The 17,613-nt window shown below is 44.5% G+C and overlaps 1 protein-coding gene across 2 annotated transcripts in view; it reads right to left on the reverse strand.

Moving 5' to 3' along the window:
- PPFIA2 (PPFI scaffold protein A2) overlaps positions 1-17,613 on the reverse strand; it is a 352,145-nt gene that overhangs the window by 27,538 nt on the left and 306,994 nt on the right. The window contains exons 22-23 of one of the 2 annotated variants that reach the window (XM_078596794.1): positions 11,131-11,193; positions 2,884-3,059 (exon numbers count right to left, since the gene is read on the reverse strand). In XM_078596794.1, coding sequence (XP_078452920.1) covers positions 2,884-3,059; positions 11,131-11,193 — 239 coding nt within the window. The remainder of the gene's footprint in view (positions 1-2,883; positions 3,060-11,130; positions 11,194-17,613) is intronic. The other variant, XM_078596795.1, reaches the window with a different exon arrangement.

Here is a 17,613-nt window from a genome sequence, read left to right on the forward strand (position 1 = left end):
CGATGCACCACCTGTGTTCCACCACCACTACCAACATCGAAGGTCAAAACAAGCCTCTTTCTCTGCTTTTCCCCCATGCACCGCTTCACACTTTGGAATTCTACACCATGGTAATTTTCCACCCAAGTTCACGGATGCAGGGAGCCTGTAGACCTGTGCTTAACAAATAATGATTTATTAAATAATTATAATTTAAGACGGTGAGCAGATGACGGTGTGAAAGGGGCCCTTCGCCAGTGTTCAACGGCACAAAGAGTTGTCTCGATGCGTGTGAAAGGTGAGCATTAATTGTTTCGAGTGCCCCGGTGTTTGAAAATGGCTGGGAACGCCGAGGAGGGGAGCTTCGTCGGTAATTACGTTCTCTCCCCCTCCTCCCTTACACACACCCCCCCCCCGCCCCTCTAAAATTATCACCTTCATCAGAATTTCCTTTATGTGCTCAGTTAGCCCATGGAAACTCAATGGAAATTGTGCCCTGGGGATGAATTAATGAGATGCATCGGTGGGAAGAAAGGTGAGATGTAAATTAATAATTCACCGCGAGATGCATTCTAATTGCTGCTAAGCAGCGGGCAGGAGTTTGTGGCCACTCGGAACTGGGCCCTCTCATAAGAGTAATGTTTTTGGACAGAGTCCCTTTCGGCACAAGCGTCATGCACCTGCGTTTGTGAACGCAAACTTGGCAAATGTACACCGCAATGCCAATTCAGGGAAAAAATTGTATCCTACATATTATTAGTATTATTGTATGCAAATGCATCTGTAAGCAAGCACACACCCCATTTACTCCCTCATTCACCCAATCACCCAACCAACTCGATCATCACCAAGGTCAATCTTATAATGAAACTATCCTGTTGTTCTCTAGAGTTATCACCTGGTAAACAAAAAAAATCTACTGAAAACTTGAACTTGCTCGCTCACTCATCTTAATCATTCACTCATTCACCATCACATTCAATCACCCACTCAATGTAGGAATGCTCTCATGGTGAGCACACTGGACTTGCAATCCAGAGGTCACCAGTTTAATCTGCCAGAACGGGAGTTGAAACAATGATCCAAGTTCCTTAAGTCACCCTGCCTCTGTCTGCTCAGCAGTACAAGTTGTGAACACCACAGTTCTTTCGGTAAAATCACGTAGAAGGGAAATAATAAAATAATAATAAATGCATAATTGTATTATCTCCCTTTTAAGTGACTTTACCGAAAGAACCAAGAATATGAATCCCTGCAGTCACGAAAGCTTTAAATCGAAATTTATCACCACAGTTATTTGACCGGACCAGCAGGTCGCACATGGTGGGGGTTACACCTCTTCGAAGTCGTTTGGCCAACGTGGAAAAAGTAGGCCAAAGTACCCTGCAGGGGGCTCTACTGTGCTCCTCCTATTGCTGGACCTTCCGCCAGAAGTGACGTGAGAGCAAGCAGTGGCAGGGCTGCAGCTTTATCTTCGTTACCTTTGACATCCACTGTGTTTACAAAAGGGACCTTGTATTCCCCCATGGAGAGGGGCAACTAAAATCTCACGCAGCTGCACTGTGATTTAGCATCCATGCGAGCAAACACATGCGCACTCCGGTGCGAATTGACACTGAGTTGACATGTGTGTACTCCATTGTTAATTGACACTGAGTTGACACGTGTATAGTCCATTGCGAATTGACACTGGATTGACAGGTGTGTACTCCATTGTTAATTGACACTGGATTGACATGTGTGTACTCCATTGTTAATTGACACTGGATTGACATGTGTGTACTCCATTGTTAATTGACACTGGATTGACATGTGTGTACTCCATTGCGAATTGACACTGGATTGACATGTGTGTACTCCATTGTAAATTGACAATGAGTTGACACGTGTGTACTCCATTGTAAATTGACAATGAGTTGACACGTGTGTACTCTGGTGTGAACCGACAGTCGATCAGTGAAGAAGGGGCCTTCATTCTGCTCACTATAAACTTCCATCAACTTAACAAACATCAGATAATGTGATGCATATGAAGGCGATATATGTTGCCACCTGTTGTTAACACACATTTGTTCATGGGCTGCTACTGAAAGTGTATTACATGTTAAGAATTAAGGTAAAATATGTTTTAGCCCTTTATCAATCTGTGGGAAGAAGGCCTCCCCATGCCGTGTCGGTTGTTGGGGTTGTTTGACCATACTTCACCGCACTGGTCAGTGCAAGTTGAAGCGCAGGAATTGGGCCAGGACCTGTTTAGGTTATCACTCCCCGTAATGACATGGCAAGAAATACAATTCAAGGTTGGTGGGTTGATAAAGCAGTGAATTAACAAAATAATTATTGAGGGTATTTCGCTCTCAGGGTGACGACAGTCGCGCACAATGACAAATCCATGTCAATGTCCACTTTGTAGAGGAAAAATGAGCACCACTTAGTGGGAATTCAACGGTGGTGGTCCGGACTGTAAAGAGACCGGCTCCCGCCATGAGAATGTGAAATATCCACGACTGGCTCAGGACCACCGAAACTGAGATGAGCGTCACTCTCCGTGGCGTTTCCGGGTTATGCCACGGTGCTGGGAGCTTCTGCAGGAGTAAAACCTCAGAGTTTTTCGAGCAACACACGGCAGACAAACGAGGATACACCGGACAGCTATACAGCACAAACGTGAATACCGACACACAGGAGACGAGACGAGCATCGCCCCATTGCTCGCTTGAGCAGGGAGACACTTAGGCCTGCCTTTATGGCGGACAGTGAACGTCGTTAATGCCTGGACAGCTGTCGCCAGATTTGCATCAACTGGCTCAAGGCGGGTGCTGCCGACTCTTCAGATATCCAGCCGCTTTAGAGCGCGAGGCAAGGCAGGCGAGTGCCTTGCCCGTCCCATGGTCTCTCGCTCACCGGTGGAAGCTGTCGACCATCTTGAGCTGGCCCCGCAGGTCCTTCTTGGTGAGGTGGTCGAGCATGCGGGCGTCCACCAGGCACTCCATGAAGTAGCTGCGGTACTGCGGCAGGCCCAGGCTGGGCAGCCACTCGTTGCCGATCCACTCGTGGTTCATGTCTCCGTACGCCAGCGTCTGGGCGAAGAGGCATGCCAGCACGCAAGCACGCACCGAGCGAAACAAGTACGCACGACACACACAGCACGTGCAGGCGCAGAGGTGGCAGGGGACAGACGTGGATGGGCATGCGCCAAGACACGCAGCCGCACGTGCACAAGCGATGTCACACGTGTCGAGTTGAGAAAGCAGAGCAACAGGAAGCGTTGAAATGTACAGAGAAGCAACACGCACACGTACACAAGCACACACGTACACACATGCACGCGCACACACACACACCATTAAACCCATCCTTCATTTCTTTTCCAAAATTAAAACATGTAGACATCGTTTAAATGACTGCATAAATATCGTAAATACTTTCACATGTAGTTGGCTCCTCATTCCTATAGCGGCAAGATAAAGCAATAACCTGGATGTAAATAATAAATATATACACACAAACACACACACATCTTCGAGAAAGCCTATTTATTAGGGAGGTTCATCATGTCCTCATCTCATTAAGATGCTAATGTAATTTAAAATTGTTTGCGTCATGCATGCGCAGCGCTCCCCACAATAACCAGGTCTGCTGTTGACAAGTCTAAAAAGTTTGGGGCACAATTTATTAATGCAATAAAGCACGGTGGGAAATAAACTAGAAAACCAACACCATTTCTGAATTGAAAGCGGTGATTGCGCTTTGGAAATTTTAAATGCAAAATTATTTCCCAGTCTAACAAGATGCGCATTCATTTTAGAGTCTCAACTCTAAAACCACAATGACAAGTTGAAAGCAATTGGTTTTTTTTTTGGTCACGTGTAACGTAATTAATTGGCCCTGAAGGTATTTTTTTTGGTTCCAGGCTCGATTGTCAATGCATATAATATTACACACCGGCGCTCTGGGAGTTACAGCTCCACAGTGACATGAATGCACGTGTGCGCGCGCACCACAACTCTTTAGCAAACACAAACGGGACCATCGCTAACCGGGGAAAAGAAAAAAAAACCCGAGAAAAAAAATTACTTCCGACCATCTTCGTCAATAACGGTGTCTTAAAATGAGTCCGCGTCACCACCGCTCTCAGTGACCTACGCAAGTCGGGCAAGGTGAGCCCATTTCTCTCCCTTTCCCACGCCAACACGTGAGCTCTGCGTTGGGGGATTCTGCCCGCGGAAATTTCTGTGCCCCCCCCTTCCCTTTTCATTGCTCGCATTCTGTACCGGGATCTTGCCGAATAACAAAAACAATTAAAACCAAAAGCAGTGTCTTAAAATGAAATATATATGAATTTGGCGACGTTTCAAGCAACTGCACATTTCACGTGCTATGAATAAGAGCCATTGCCCGTTTATATATTTGATCTTTTAGGGGCAGAGTGTTACTGACCAATATATAGGTTTTTGGGTTAGTTTTTTGTAAATATAAATGTGTTGTTAAACCCGCCACCACCCAACACAGCCAATTAGTAGGGTTTGTCACGTAGACAAAACATGCCAATTCGTTACTAGTACAGCACATGGACATGTTGCAGAGTAAACCCACAATATTTACAATTCGAGTACCGCGACGTTTCGCCGGCAATTAAAACAGCCAGCATCATCAGGCGACAGCCAGAGTAGTGGAGAAATCCTCTTGTTTGACGCTTGCGTTTGAGTTTTTGTTGTTGTTGTTCTAAATGGTGGTTGTGCACCCAATACCAACGCAGCATCACCATGTAATTGCTATTACCTGCCTCTGGTTACCAGTCGAAGCAGATTTATTTTTTCAACTACAACGGAAACTCGAGTGCCCAAACCAATATGCACGTAATCATATGCATATTTGTAAGAGCATGAATGTACATTTTAGGAACCTTTTGCAACAATTCATTGTAATTTCTTTTTTAAACTACAGTATAATGTCAGGCCCTATGATTTATTTAAAAAATACACTTTTTGTTTTCAAATAGTATTTCTAGATTTTATTTTCAAGACCTGATATTAATTTACGTTTCATGGTACGAGGTCAAACAAGATTGAACATTACATAATTGTTTTCATAATACAAGAGAGAATGCATATATTTACGCGATCTATCCCCAAAAACCTCTATTATAGATGACATTGGTCGCGAAAGCCTACGTGTTATACCACATGTGTATTCATGCAGGTGTAGGGGTCTTACGGAGGAAATATGTGTCGAGCTGATATGTATGGGATCCTACGGGAAACTAGCACAGTGGGCGGGGCTACGTCAGTGCACGGGCAGGTGCCCTCTACGACGTCCGCGCTTCGGACGTTACGATCCCCCGGGGCCCCACCCCTCAGGGAGGGGGATGTATAAAAGGGGAATGTATCGGGGGGCTAAAGAGAGTTGGGGTTAGCTAAGAAGAGAAGATGGAAGACGTCCGAGATAGAGCCCTGGTCTCCCCCTGGTACGCCGTCCTTGTCAGGACCGCGCAGGCTCGAGCCAGTGGCGTGGTGCCAGAGCCAGAGCCAGTGTTGGTCTGGACTCTGAGTACCGGGCCCGACTGACCAGTGTCGGGCCAAGATAGCCTCCCCTAGTCCACGAGAGGAGGACTCTGAGGCAGGCTAGGGTTAGCTAGGAGGTGTGTCCTCAGATAGACGGGTGAGGGGGCCAATACCCCCTCAAGTGTGTATGTCACAACGTTTGCTGTAATAAACCTCAGTGTGCCTCAACCCCGGGTGTCGACCTGTATTCGACGGTACTACACAGGCATTCCTCCTGAAACTTTAAAAGCAATACACAAATGCGCTTCTTGGCAGTGATTCTTCACAACAAAAAATAATAATAAAAAGAATCTGACATGGAAACTCAAATAAAATGTAAAACATCTAGGAATGTTAAAGTCCTCGTTCACAGCACTTAGCGAACAGTGCTTGCAGGTGGAAATAACCACACATCTTGTGGTAGTGGAATTTACACTAAAAATTCTAAACCGGCATAAGGTTATTCTCTTTTAAATGGCGCTTACATTTTTTTAATCATTGATATACTCTAATCTTAAAACACAATCTTTCAAAGCAATTGTGTTGATTGCTGGTGGGCCCCATTCCACCAAGTCCTTAGCGTGAAGGTGCTGAAACATTGCAGTGGGACAAATTAATTAACTACCCCTTAAGAATGTTTTAATTGGATCACCAAATGTTCAAACGTTATAGAAAATTTCCATTATTAAACCGTCTCGGCAAGTTCTGCATTACCTTCAAAGGCAATTCGGATGACTACTTTCAAAGCAGCCTACCCAAATTCCTGCCGAGTACACACCTCCAAGCACTGTGCATTTGACCACGGAGGACAGGCCCACACAGCCTGGCCTCACGAAGGAAACGTTCACTTTGATGAGCGCGGTGTGCTACGTACGGCGCGAAAGAAGTTCAACAGACATACATACGATGTGTGCGTTAAAGTGAGCCTACCTGTGCCCAGCTGCCCTCCTCATCCTCCTGACATTACCGAGGCAGCGATTAGTGCGGGCGGGGAAGAGCGACAGAAAGGCGTGAGAGGGCTGGAAGGCAGAAGCTGGTCACTCACAGTTGCCAAAGTCGAAGAGCTCACTTGAAAACACACGGAGTTGGGGGGTTGCCACCTCCGAGGTACAAAACAAACCAGGGCGTATCATGGAAAGAAGAATATCCCACAATATCGGAATAGGGGAGTACTGTATTCATATGCACTGACTGGAGTTGTGTATTGTTACGTAAGATTTCTTAGGAAAGCTACCTCAAACCGAGGACAATCCTGGGAAAACCATGATGGGGTGGCAACCCTCACACAGCCAGCCAAGAAGCGCATATACGGTCGTTTAGGAATTGGCATGCCGCTCGTTAAACCCTTTCGCCTAGCAGCGGATGAAATGCAATCAACGCATGCTCATTACATCCACTGTTAGGCAGACCATTTGAGTGCACAAGGCACCAGTGTCATGCATTTTCAAGCGAGATCTTGTGTGGCTCTGCAAGACGACAACATCGCAAATGAATTCTGAAACTCAGAGCAAGATTTCAGTGACACGTGATATTATCACAAAATAAATTGGCACCACGAACAGGTGTTTAAATTAGATCAGAGGAATTGGTCAGTCCAGCTTAATTCTAGACGCACGCACATAATCGCGGAGTTTTATGACTACAGTCAGTACAACTCTCTATAAAGGAGCCTTACATAACTTGACAATTGCTATCTCAAATTAGTTTTCAGGGCACAAAATTACCCTTTTCATTAATAGCTATACTTGGCTTTATGAAATTTAAATATACTAGGAAGGATAAGATAGCTTATAGACAAATAACACTTACAAATAACATTGCTGTGGTTAGTATTTGTCACGCCAAATGACTGTATTTTAATACTTTAGATAAATGCACGCACTCATTGAAGAACGCATGTGCAACAGCAAAATCACGTGGTTCTAATGCCATCTCAGTTCATGCCAAATGCTGCAGCCTGATACAATCAAACACAAAACACTGCAACTATTGGCCTCTTATAAGAGTTTTTGCGATAAAGCAGCAGCAGAGGCCTGCAATTCACATGAGCATTTGAATCTCGTGGGAAAAGTATAAAAGTTGACATTTGAAAGTTGACTGTTGTTGTTTCATGAAAGAAACCGATGCCGGCACCGATTGTTAACTCAGTCTGCGTTAATATCCATCGCCGACCTTTAAGCGTACGTATTCCTTGCAAGGCCGTAGCCATGGAGTCAACATTGGGGGGGACCAAATCTTCCAGGGGGTCTGGGGTCCCCCCCCAGAAAAAAGAATATAATTTTGAAAACGAATTTCCTGCCTAAAATATGAAAAAATGCACTAACACATAGGATTGACTTCTTATTTATATTTAACAATAATGTCTAATGGTGTATTGTATTACGTGGCTCTGTTTTTTTTTCTTTTTTTTACCTTTTCTTGTTTCATTTTATGTATTGGCAGAGATGAGGGATTAATAAAGTACAACCAAAACTACAATCATATGAACATAAATCTATGCATTGTTATATGAAGACAAGTCCAGATATTGTGGCCAAGGTTGAGCAAATTGTTGTTTTTATTTAAATAGCATCGCAATTTAAAAATAAATATTTTTATAGCAATATATTGGGGGTGACATTTTGAGCATATTTGATTATATATATTATAATTACGGCATTGATTCATTTTACAGAGCATGGAATGGTATAGCACGTCCTATAGGTAAAAAATAAATTGTGGAATTGAAACAAATCATGTAATCTTCCTAAAGGGCTGTGAATATAAATACTGTAATTCCATCAGGACCATGTAAGATCCATTTGCAATTTCTTAGAGGAAGATGTTCTTGCAAAGGAGGTTTAAGAGTGTTTCGGTGAAGGGCTTTATTTATATATATATATGAGAATAACACAAAAGTTAAATTCCCTTATCCTTAGGGAGGACACATCATTTTCCCCGCTTAATTGGTTCGACCACCAGCACTGAATAATGATCAGATGGAAAACAGTATATTCAGATACAATGTTCGTACAAAATAACGTCAAAACGAATCTGGTATGAAGAAAACAAAGTTGCCGTTTTTGTCTCGGAGCAAGAAAAATAACTATGGGCAAAATAATGTGGAGAAATGTGGGTTTTTATGACTGCACATTTCTTGGTACATTGCCTCGAAATCATCTCTCCCTTTCAAAGCTGCAATTGAACTACATCTCACTGTTTATGGCTTAGAGCGATTGATTGGATGCTTAAAATGGTAGGGCCCACACACAAGTCTTGGCACCATTTCCATCTGCAATGAATATTGGCCAGACTACAGTCAACATCAATATCCTATTTGAATATTTCACAAATTAGATTTTGAAATTCCCGTAGGATTTGTAAAAAAAAGATATATATATAAAATCTATGTTCTTTTCTTTCCAGGTGCCTTTGTGTAATGTTTTCATGCATGATGCACTCATCTATGTGTTTTTTTATGAATGGTAGACAGAAATAAAAAACAATATTTATTTATAATAATTGTTTTTTTACCCTTTTATCTGGCAAAAAAACTGACACCTTTTTACAAGGAGTCATGTTTGCATAGACCACAATACCTGTAGTTGGAATGCAAACAAAAAACATAACTCTGATAATGTATGCACTGTCCTTGAAATTGATTGGTCCACACCCGAGACAGCTTTCTTTAGAGCCTAGTCTCACATGGTGTTGGACCAGATGACGCCAAAAGGCGCACAACTCAATGACAATGCACCATTAGAGTATGAGAGCTCGGGGTAAGCATTTACACCATTGGAACCTCATTTTTTTTTGCATTCCGACTGCAGGTATTGTGGTCTATGCAAACATGACTCCTTGTAAAAATTGTGTCAGTTTTGTTACCAGATAAAAGGGTAATAGAAACAATTATCTTATGTTGCTACTGGCAAATGAGGTTCCAATGGTGTCAATATTTGTTTATTTCACTGCTGGCAGAATCGCTTCCTCCAGTGGGAGCACGAGAGGGTCCCGCCGGAGGGTAACTTGGCAAAGGCATCCAATTCTTGAAAGAGGCGAGAGTACTCACACTTTACCCCACCTCGCATCACCTCTCAATCGACTATCTGTGGTGAACCCGTTTACACTGCAGGGGGGAGTAAGGTGGTGGAGTTTTTTCAAAGAAACCTCTCCCATTTTGGAACCTCCCTTGCCAATATCAAAATATGACATCTTAACACGTGATTTATTGCCAGAAAGGGTAAAACCTATTCTTATAACTTGCCCCATTGTTTCTATTGTTTCTACTGCCACACTGTGAGATCGGAACCCGGTGGGGGGAGTAAAATGTCCATTTACTTGTGTGGGATAACTAACCAGAGGACGTGAATGCAATCGATTGAGCTGAACATTCTAAACTATTGATGGTTTCATTATTTTAACGTTTCAGCGGGAAAATTGAAATGATTAATACCCTGGCAACACAGCCTCAGCATGACGATGCTTTAAGGACATTGGACGTTTTTATTCTACATTGTTTAGAACGTTGGACTTTTAAGTGCAGCATTTGCTATGCACAGATATTTGAAAATGTTTGCTTGTTCCCCCAAAGGTGTGTGATACAAAATTCCTAATCGGTGTGGGAGAGAGGAAAATATGCCTTTAAAGTATAACGGAAAACACGCTTGTGTTTAAACACATTTCACTCAACACAATGCTGCTTACTGGTAAAACAGAACATTCGTGCAGCACACACAGAGCATGCACCACGGAGCACGGCACAGGCAGCGTGCTCCTGCGAACACATGGGGGACCCCATTGCAGCAGGCAAAGGCAGCTTTAGAGGACATGCAGTTTAAAAATCGGACGCACGACATCGCGGCCGAGACAATCGTGAATACAATCGGCAGGAGAATATCACAGAGATTACCAAGTCAGGTTCAGAGCAACGAAGCGCGTACAAGCCGCTTGAAGGAGAACCCAACGAGAATCGGATTTAAGCAAGAGCTCTAGAAAGTTAGAACGTGACGAGCGATTGAGTGCCTGGCACCTTGGCACGGTGAGTTACTGAGATCAGAGGAATCCACCAAGTATAACTTTTCAAGGCAGGCCAGCAGTAGTGGTGCATCGAATTAGGCACAAAACGCTTTCTCTGGTAAATTCTCACGCCAAGCAGTCGTTCAACTAAACAAAGTGGAATGAAAGGAAAACGTGTGCTACATAAAAGCGTTGTATGTAACCACGAAGTTTAAAACATAAGCAAGTAAAAAGGCTGAAAGTGAAAACAAATAGAATCTGGATAGTGGTGGGAGGTGACGAGATGACAGGAGACGGACAAGAAGTGGTGAGGGCAGTGGAGAGAGAGAGAGAGCGAGATGGGCGAGAAGTGGGAATGAAAAATGTGTGGGAGTTGCAAACAACGAGACAAGATAACGGCAGTCGAGCAGAGTGGATAAGACAAAGAGGGAGAGCGACGGCATACGACTGGGCGAGCGCGCGCGAGCGCACGCCAGAGAGAAGGCCACGGTGAACGGGACGGTCGAGCGAAAAGGGGCAAAGCTCAAGTTGCCTCGTAGAGGGGGTGGTCAAGGAGGAGGAGCGTGTGGCGGTCGAGGGTAGGAGGAGGAGGACGCGGCGGCGCAGCACTGACCGCTCGTGCGGCCGCCGCCAGCGTCTCTATCTCCTCGTGAGTCATCCACACATTGCCTGTGGTCTGAGGGGGAGGCGGCCGACCGACACACGGGGGCCGCAGGGGGAGAGAGGGCAGAGCGCAAAGCAGAGGGTTAGCACGGCGTCGAGTGGGCACCGCAAGCGAAAAACACGGGTTGCATCGCAAGCCACCGGAGCGCCGGCCTAGAGGACAGAGGGCGGAGGTCAGCGTACTCGGAACGTCTGCTGCAGGAGCGCTGCTAGCTTGACGCTCCATGGCGGCGTGTGTGTGTGTGTGCAGAAGGACCAGTTGTGGCATTAGCCTGGAGGTGATGCCGAAATGATATGACGGATATTCAGCTCCGTGGCATCTCTTTCACTAAATCTTAGACAGAATCAATAAGAAGACTGCGATGTCGATTCCAATGCTGTAATAATGGACTGTTTAGCGATGTAGTTTCATTTTCCCAATTTTTTTTTTAAATCAGGAAAGTTGACGGGTGTGCATTTTAACATCTGTAAAGCTACGCTTGCAGGAAGATGGGGGCAGGGGGGAAGATCGGGATAAATAGTCGTGAAAGAATGCCTCGTTGAGTCAAGGCTTTTTGAGAGGGTACTGCTTGGGATGTTTGGTCACTTCTTTGACAAGTTCTTGCTGTTTGAGAAAGATTGCCTCAAGAATACCGACTCAAGTTAGGAAATGCCTTTCAAATTGTACACATGCGGCAAGTCCTCGATTTAATGCGTGTTCACACAACGCGTTTCCACTTTAACGCGCTGCTTCCATTCGAGGAACGCTTTTCAGCGCAACGCATGACGCCTTTTGTTGACGACTAACTACTTTCTCGAGCTCCGCGGTCGAGCAGTGCGGTAGAGTACGCGGAGTGATACGGTACGTGGCCGCGTACCCCCATCTCGGTTCTTTGTCACGCCACGGGGCGACTGCAGGCTGAAGTGACAGTGCAACTGCCATTCAGCGCGGCAACTCCTCGCGCATCGCACGGTTTTCGCTTCGCGCGGGACCTTTCAGGAACGCATCTACCGTGTTAAATGAGAGATTACTGTACAGGTTGGCACCCTACTCGTCACGTGTCTTGCTACAGGCACCATGCTATGATGTAGGTGGGTGTCCCTACACAACATCATTCAATTCAACCAGAGGCACAAAGTTTGTGCATTTCACATCAGTCGTTAATAGTACACTCTGGGTGTTTATCGTTGATTAGAGCACACCATTCCTTTGTCCTCACTGTCAATGAACAGACTTTCTCATACAGGAACAGAATGTAACACTTCAATCATTGGCCATAGTGAGACGTTCCTGCAGCAGCAGCAGCAGCAGCGATAATCTGTCTCTAACTGTGATTAATACCAGGTGCTGTGAGAGATGATGTGAGAGACGGTGCTGTGTTTCCACGAAACACTGGGAATGGTTCAAACTTGATTTGAAGCTTTCGTGACTGCTGGGTTATTCTCTCCCCCTGCTGCTGCGGGGTGGATTTCCAAACAGCTCTCTCATTGACATGCTAATGTCTCTCCTCCCGCAGACCCAGCTCTCTCTCTGCCCCCCCCCCCTCTCTATTTGAGGCCACGACACAGAGGCATTGGGTCTCTGTGTGTCTATGTTGTGTGTCTCTCTCTCTCTCTACTTGTGTGTCTGTCTGTGTGTCTCCGTGTCTGTGTTTTGTCTCTCTCTCTCTCAAATTTTGTTCTACCTGATGACGATTGCTTGTGTTGCAATGGAAACGTCGTCTTCTATTATTTAATTTATTTTCTTTCTACGCGACTTTACCGAAAGAACCAAAGAGTACTGGGAATGGTGCCAACTTCGGCACTCGACCTGAGAACCCCAAAACAAGCGGACTTGGTTATCCAGGCTCACGAGCTCACCGTCACGTGAAGGAAGCTGCAACAATTTAAACCCGGCTGACAGGACCATCGTGACATCGTAGTGACATCGTAGTGCACCTCCGATTATCACGGTTGGCTATGTACGGTGCGAAAGAAGTTCAACATACACACGTGCAGACATAGTGTCAATGTGGAAAGGGGATGCGTGGTCACTTAGTCCAACCTCAAGGCCACGTGTTGGTTGAAAGCACGCGGTGAGAATTACAAAAGAAACAAAATGTTAGCTCGGAGACCCCTAGCCTGCTAACACAAGTCTAGGTCAAGCTTTTGAAACTATTTTAAGATCGCTTCCGCATGGCCAATAGCCGTGGAAATGTAGCACGTGTGACCGGGCTGGGTGGTATGAGCCTTAAACAAGTGCACCTGAGTGAGCTAACAGCAGCAGTTACACCGGTGACCCATCAGGACTTATTAAACCACAAGATTTATCAGTTCAGTAAAATATTAAAAATACAAACGGCTACCAATAACTCATTGTTTTTTAAGGGAACATTTTAAATCAAATGAGAAATGTTTGCCTATAAAACTGCTGACAACTTGCATGCCATAATGTAAAATTAAAATGTTTTTTACCGGTACGAATACACAATAACTTATACAAATATAACTACTATGGGATCCGAGGCTGATTCCTTTGGCGCCTAACATTGACCAAACAGCATTATTTATGTTTGGATGAAGCATATAAAACTTATTTATTTATATGGAAATTACATTTTCCGATGTGGAGTCACCACAATCCAGCGGTTTGCAAATCATCTTTGGATTAAAATATTGTCCCTGTAAAACACTACATGCTACGCACCCTCGAGAACACGAAATCGATTTGCAGAAATTTTCATTTTCGCGTCCGAGGGAATAAAATTCAATTAACCCTTAGAAGAATCAGTAATTCCCAGCTACGCTTAGACTGGCTGTAAGATTTCACTTCAGAGACCGCCAAGATGATAATTTTTGCACTCGCAGGTCAGACGTGCAGATTATGTTCATGGGCAGAGACCCATGGGGAAAATTATGAACTTGTCGCCAATGACTAGGCAGAATCCGCATTGCTTCGCTGCTATTTGACGGCAGCCGTCCGCTCACGTCAGTGAATATTTCCCGTTTGATCATCCTATTGCCCCTGCGCCTGTGTGCTGTGGCTTTAACGGCTGACAAAATATCTCAGTAACTTCCTTTTGACAGGGAGCTAAGACTCAAACTGCATATACAAGCCTGAATGGTAATGTGCAAAATGAAACCCATGCATTGGGCGTTTCTGTTGGAATTTAGCAGTCTCCCACCTCCATTAGACGCATGCCACAGCGGTCGTTAATTTTCATGTTCAATTGTAAATTCAAATCTGTCTAACTAAATCAGCTCCAGCCTCCCGTAATTCACATAACTTCTGTGCGGCTACTCCCCTCTCCCCGCCCCCTGTGAGAACAAACGCTGCTCCGTGTAGCTCGGTCATGCTTGTTCGTTCCTTCTCTTTCCCTCCTCTTCCCTCCCCTCCCATCGCTGACATCTTGGCCAAGTCATTCCTTCTGCCCCCCCTTTCCCTTCCTGCACCGGCAATCCTCCTTTCTTCCTGCTGCTCATTTTGAGCTGTGGCCTCTTTGTCCGTCTTGGGGTACGTCTGTCCCGCACATCCCTTCCCTGCTCATCTCGCGCCGACTCTACTCCCCTTCCTGGGTGTTCCATGAGCCACGAGTGTTCAGATGTAAATAACCTAACACACCACAACAAGCAGTGGAACGCATTGTGAACTCATGGCCATTGCACGCCTATGGGTATGTGTGAACTCATGTCTAGTGTAAGCTAATGGGTCTCTGAGTGAGTCTATGGGTCTCTATATCAATATATGGGTCTCTATAAGAGTCTGAAGGCGTCATGTGAGCCTAATGTATGAATCGCAAACATTGATTTTCACATGCACACATTGATTCCTGCATCGTGAGCTTGAGCATCGGTATTAATCAATGAATAGATGCATCGTTCTACCCCTAATATACAGTATATGCAGCATGTATTACTTTTGATTGGTTACTCGCTATGTGAAGATGTGTGGCCGATTTGCCCACGTGAGGATTCCTGCTTGTTTACATTATCATAAATAATCAATTTTAATCATTTTGTCACACCACTGCTTCTTGAAGGCTTCTCCGTGCAAGCTGGACATGGAGGTTGTTCAACCATACTTCGCCACACCGGTTAGCGCAGGGCGCTGAAGCGGCGTACAAATATTACTTGCAAGTGACGTCAGCAATGGCCAGCAGTCGAACTCAGACTGCTGGCTGCAAAGTCCAGTGTACAAATAACTGGACCACCGTGCAACCCAGTTTCTAGCAGCCGGCCCACGTTATTTAATTTTCCAAGGGTAGGGATCATCCTTAGGGTTGTGTAACCACCTTCTCTAGAATGCAAAGCAGTAAAAATTGAAATCTGTAGATGGCTCCACCACCCCCTTGCAACAACAAAAAAAACCCCCTCTTGATCGATTGACTTTAGTGATAGGTTTTTACCCTTTCAACTGGTACAAAAACTGACACCTTTATACAAGGCATCATGTTTGCAATAACCAGAAAAGCTGTCTCGGGTGTGGACCAATCAACTTCAAGGACAGTGCATATCATTATCATCATCAGAGTTGTTTATTTTTGTTTGCATTTTGACTGCTTGTGTTGTGGTTATTGCAAACATGATGCCTTGTATAAAGGTGTCAGTTTTTGTACCAGTTGAAAGGGTAAAAACCTATCACTATATTTTGCCACTGGTAAAGGATGTGTCTCATAGCGATTCACTTAATTTAATTGTCAAATGGCTGACGTGAGCCACATTCTCTAAAGACACCATCTTCACGAACGCGTGAGTAAACAGGCTAAAATGCATCTGTATTGTGTACTGTGACTTTGGTGAATCCACAGATAATGATTTTAATTGCCAAATGGCTTCAATGGGATCACCTTTAGCCCCGAACCTCACAAAGGTTAATAGGCATAAGGAAGGCAGATGCTTCCTTTGGCTGTGTAATCAGGGGCTGGTTTGAGAAATGGGTAGGTAGGAGGACCGCACTGAGCATGTGTCGCGAGAATCACCAAGTCCCTGACTAATTACAAGGGTTACATGGCCGAAGGTCAGGGAGCCATTAGCCTGCAAAAGGGCAAGTCGATAATCAGACGTAACCCTAAACAAGACAGTCTTTGACCTCTTCTTAAATGGTCAGTTTGCGTGAAGTATTTCTACTGAGGGAAGCTGACAGCCGTTGAGAAATAAGGTCAAAGTGGGTTTGATATGGTACCCCAAAGAGTCAAATAGGTTGACCTTCTGAGGCCTTCAAGGTAAGGTCTTTATTGTGCTAAGAGCTCAGATGTGTTGCATTGCTAGAGACCCGCAGTGTGCCGTAAGCTACCCTATAAACCGCCGTCTTTACGAGAAATCCCCAGGTCATTCAAGAGATCCTTTGCCATGTACTGCGGCCACTTGGGGTCTGATATTTTTGATTTATAGTCCACTGGCATATTTACACCTAATCTACACCTTACATTTCTCAGTTGGTGCTAGATTCAAAGCACAAACAATTATGATATTGTTTACACTGACAAGTAACGTGGAAACACGATAATTGCCAAGTACGGTTATACAATTGCGACTGACTGCTCTGATTGCATTTCCAGATATATATGTTGTGAAATCATGTTACCACGGTGATAGTTCATAACGCCATGGTGACATGTGAAGATCATGTGACGCAGCAATGTACCGGTCGATCAGACCAATCACGGATGTATTACGCAATGATAAGAGGGCCTTCCTGGTTCAATTACAAACTTGTGTTGAATAAAAAACAATTTTCGTCGAGCATTAAGTTTCATAACCGTACTTCATAATAATAATGGATACTATTTTTTTTATTTACAATTTTAATCAAGTCAGTTGATTCTTTAAAATAGGTTAGTGGTTTTATTTATTATGGTACTCTGAAAAAATATTTTTTTCATGATACTCTGAAAATCAAAAACACAAAATGTTATTTACATGAAAAAAATGCACAATTGGAACTACACAAATTATATAGTACAAGTCCTTTGCATATGGGTGCGTGATGCAAGAGGTTTATGCACTCTTCTCTTATCACCCAGACTTTGATTTCCAGGCATGCACGACATCAGTGGCAAGAGATATCTAAACCTGTCCTGGGCATCCCCCAGGCAAACTCAGCCTCAACAATTAATATTTGATACATTGTACAACATTGAGAAGGAGGGAGACAGAGAAAGAGGAACAACACTGGGATGAAATAAAATATGCAGGTTAAAGGCATTATTCAAACTGTTAAGAAAAGTAAGTGGGGCTTGAGGCAGGACACATCACAGCTAGAAGGGATGACGGCCGATGGTGACGAATCATGATAGAGTGGCAGCTAAGGAATTGAACGGGTCTGAGAGGATGTCAACCGAGGAGATGGTGCAATGAAATAAGCTCGTGTGCAGGTGACCTTCATCCGAGAGTGGATTGACTGTGACTCAAGATGACAATGATGACAATGATGTAAAAACATCAGAGTTGGGGAGATGCAGGTGGCCAGCCATGG

This window comes from Lampetra planeri, chromosome 8 (genome assembly GCF_965212315.1).
Source record: "Lampetra planeri chromosome 8, kcLamPlan1.2.h2, whole genome shotgun sequence".
NCBI classification, from domain to species: Eukaryota; Metazoa; Chordata; class Hyperoartia; order Petromyzontiformes; family Petromyzontidae; genus Lampetra; species Lampetra planeri.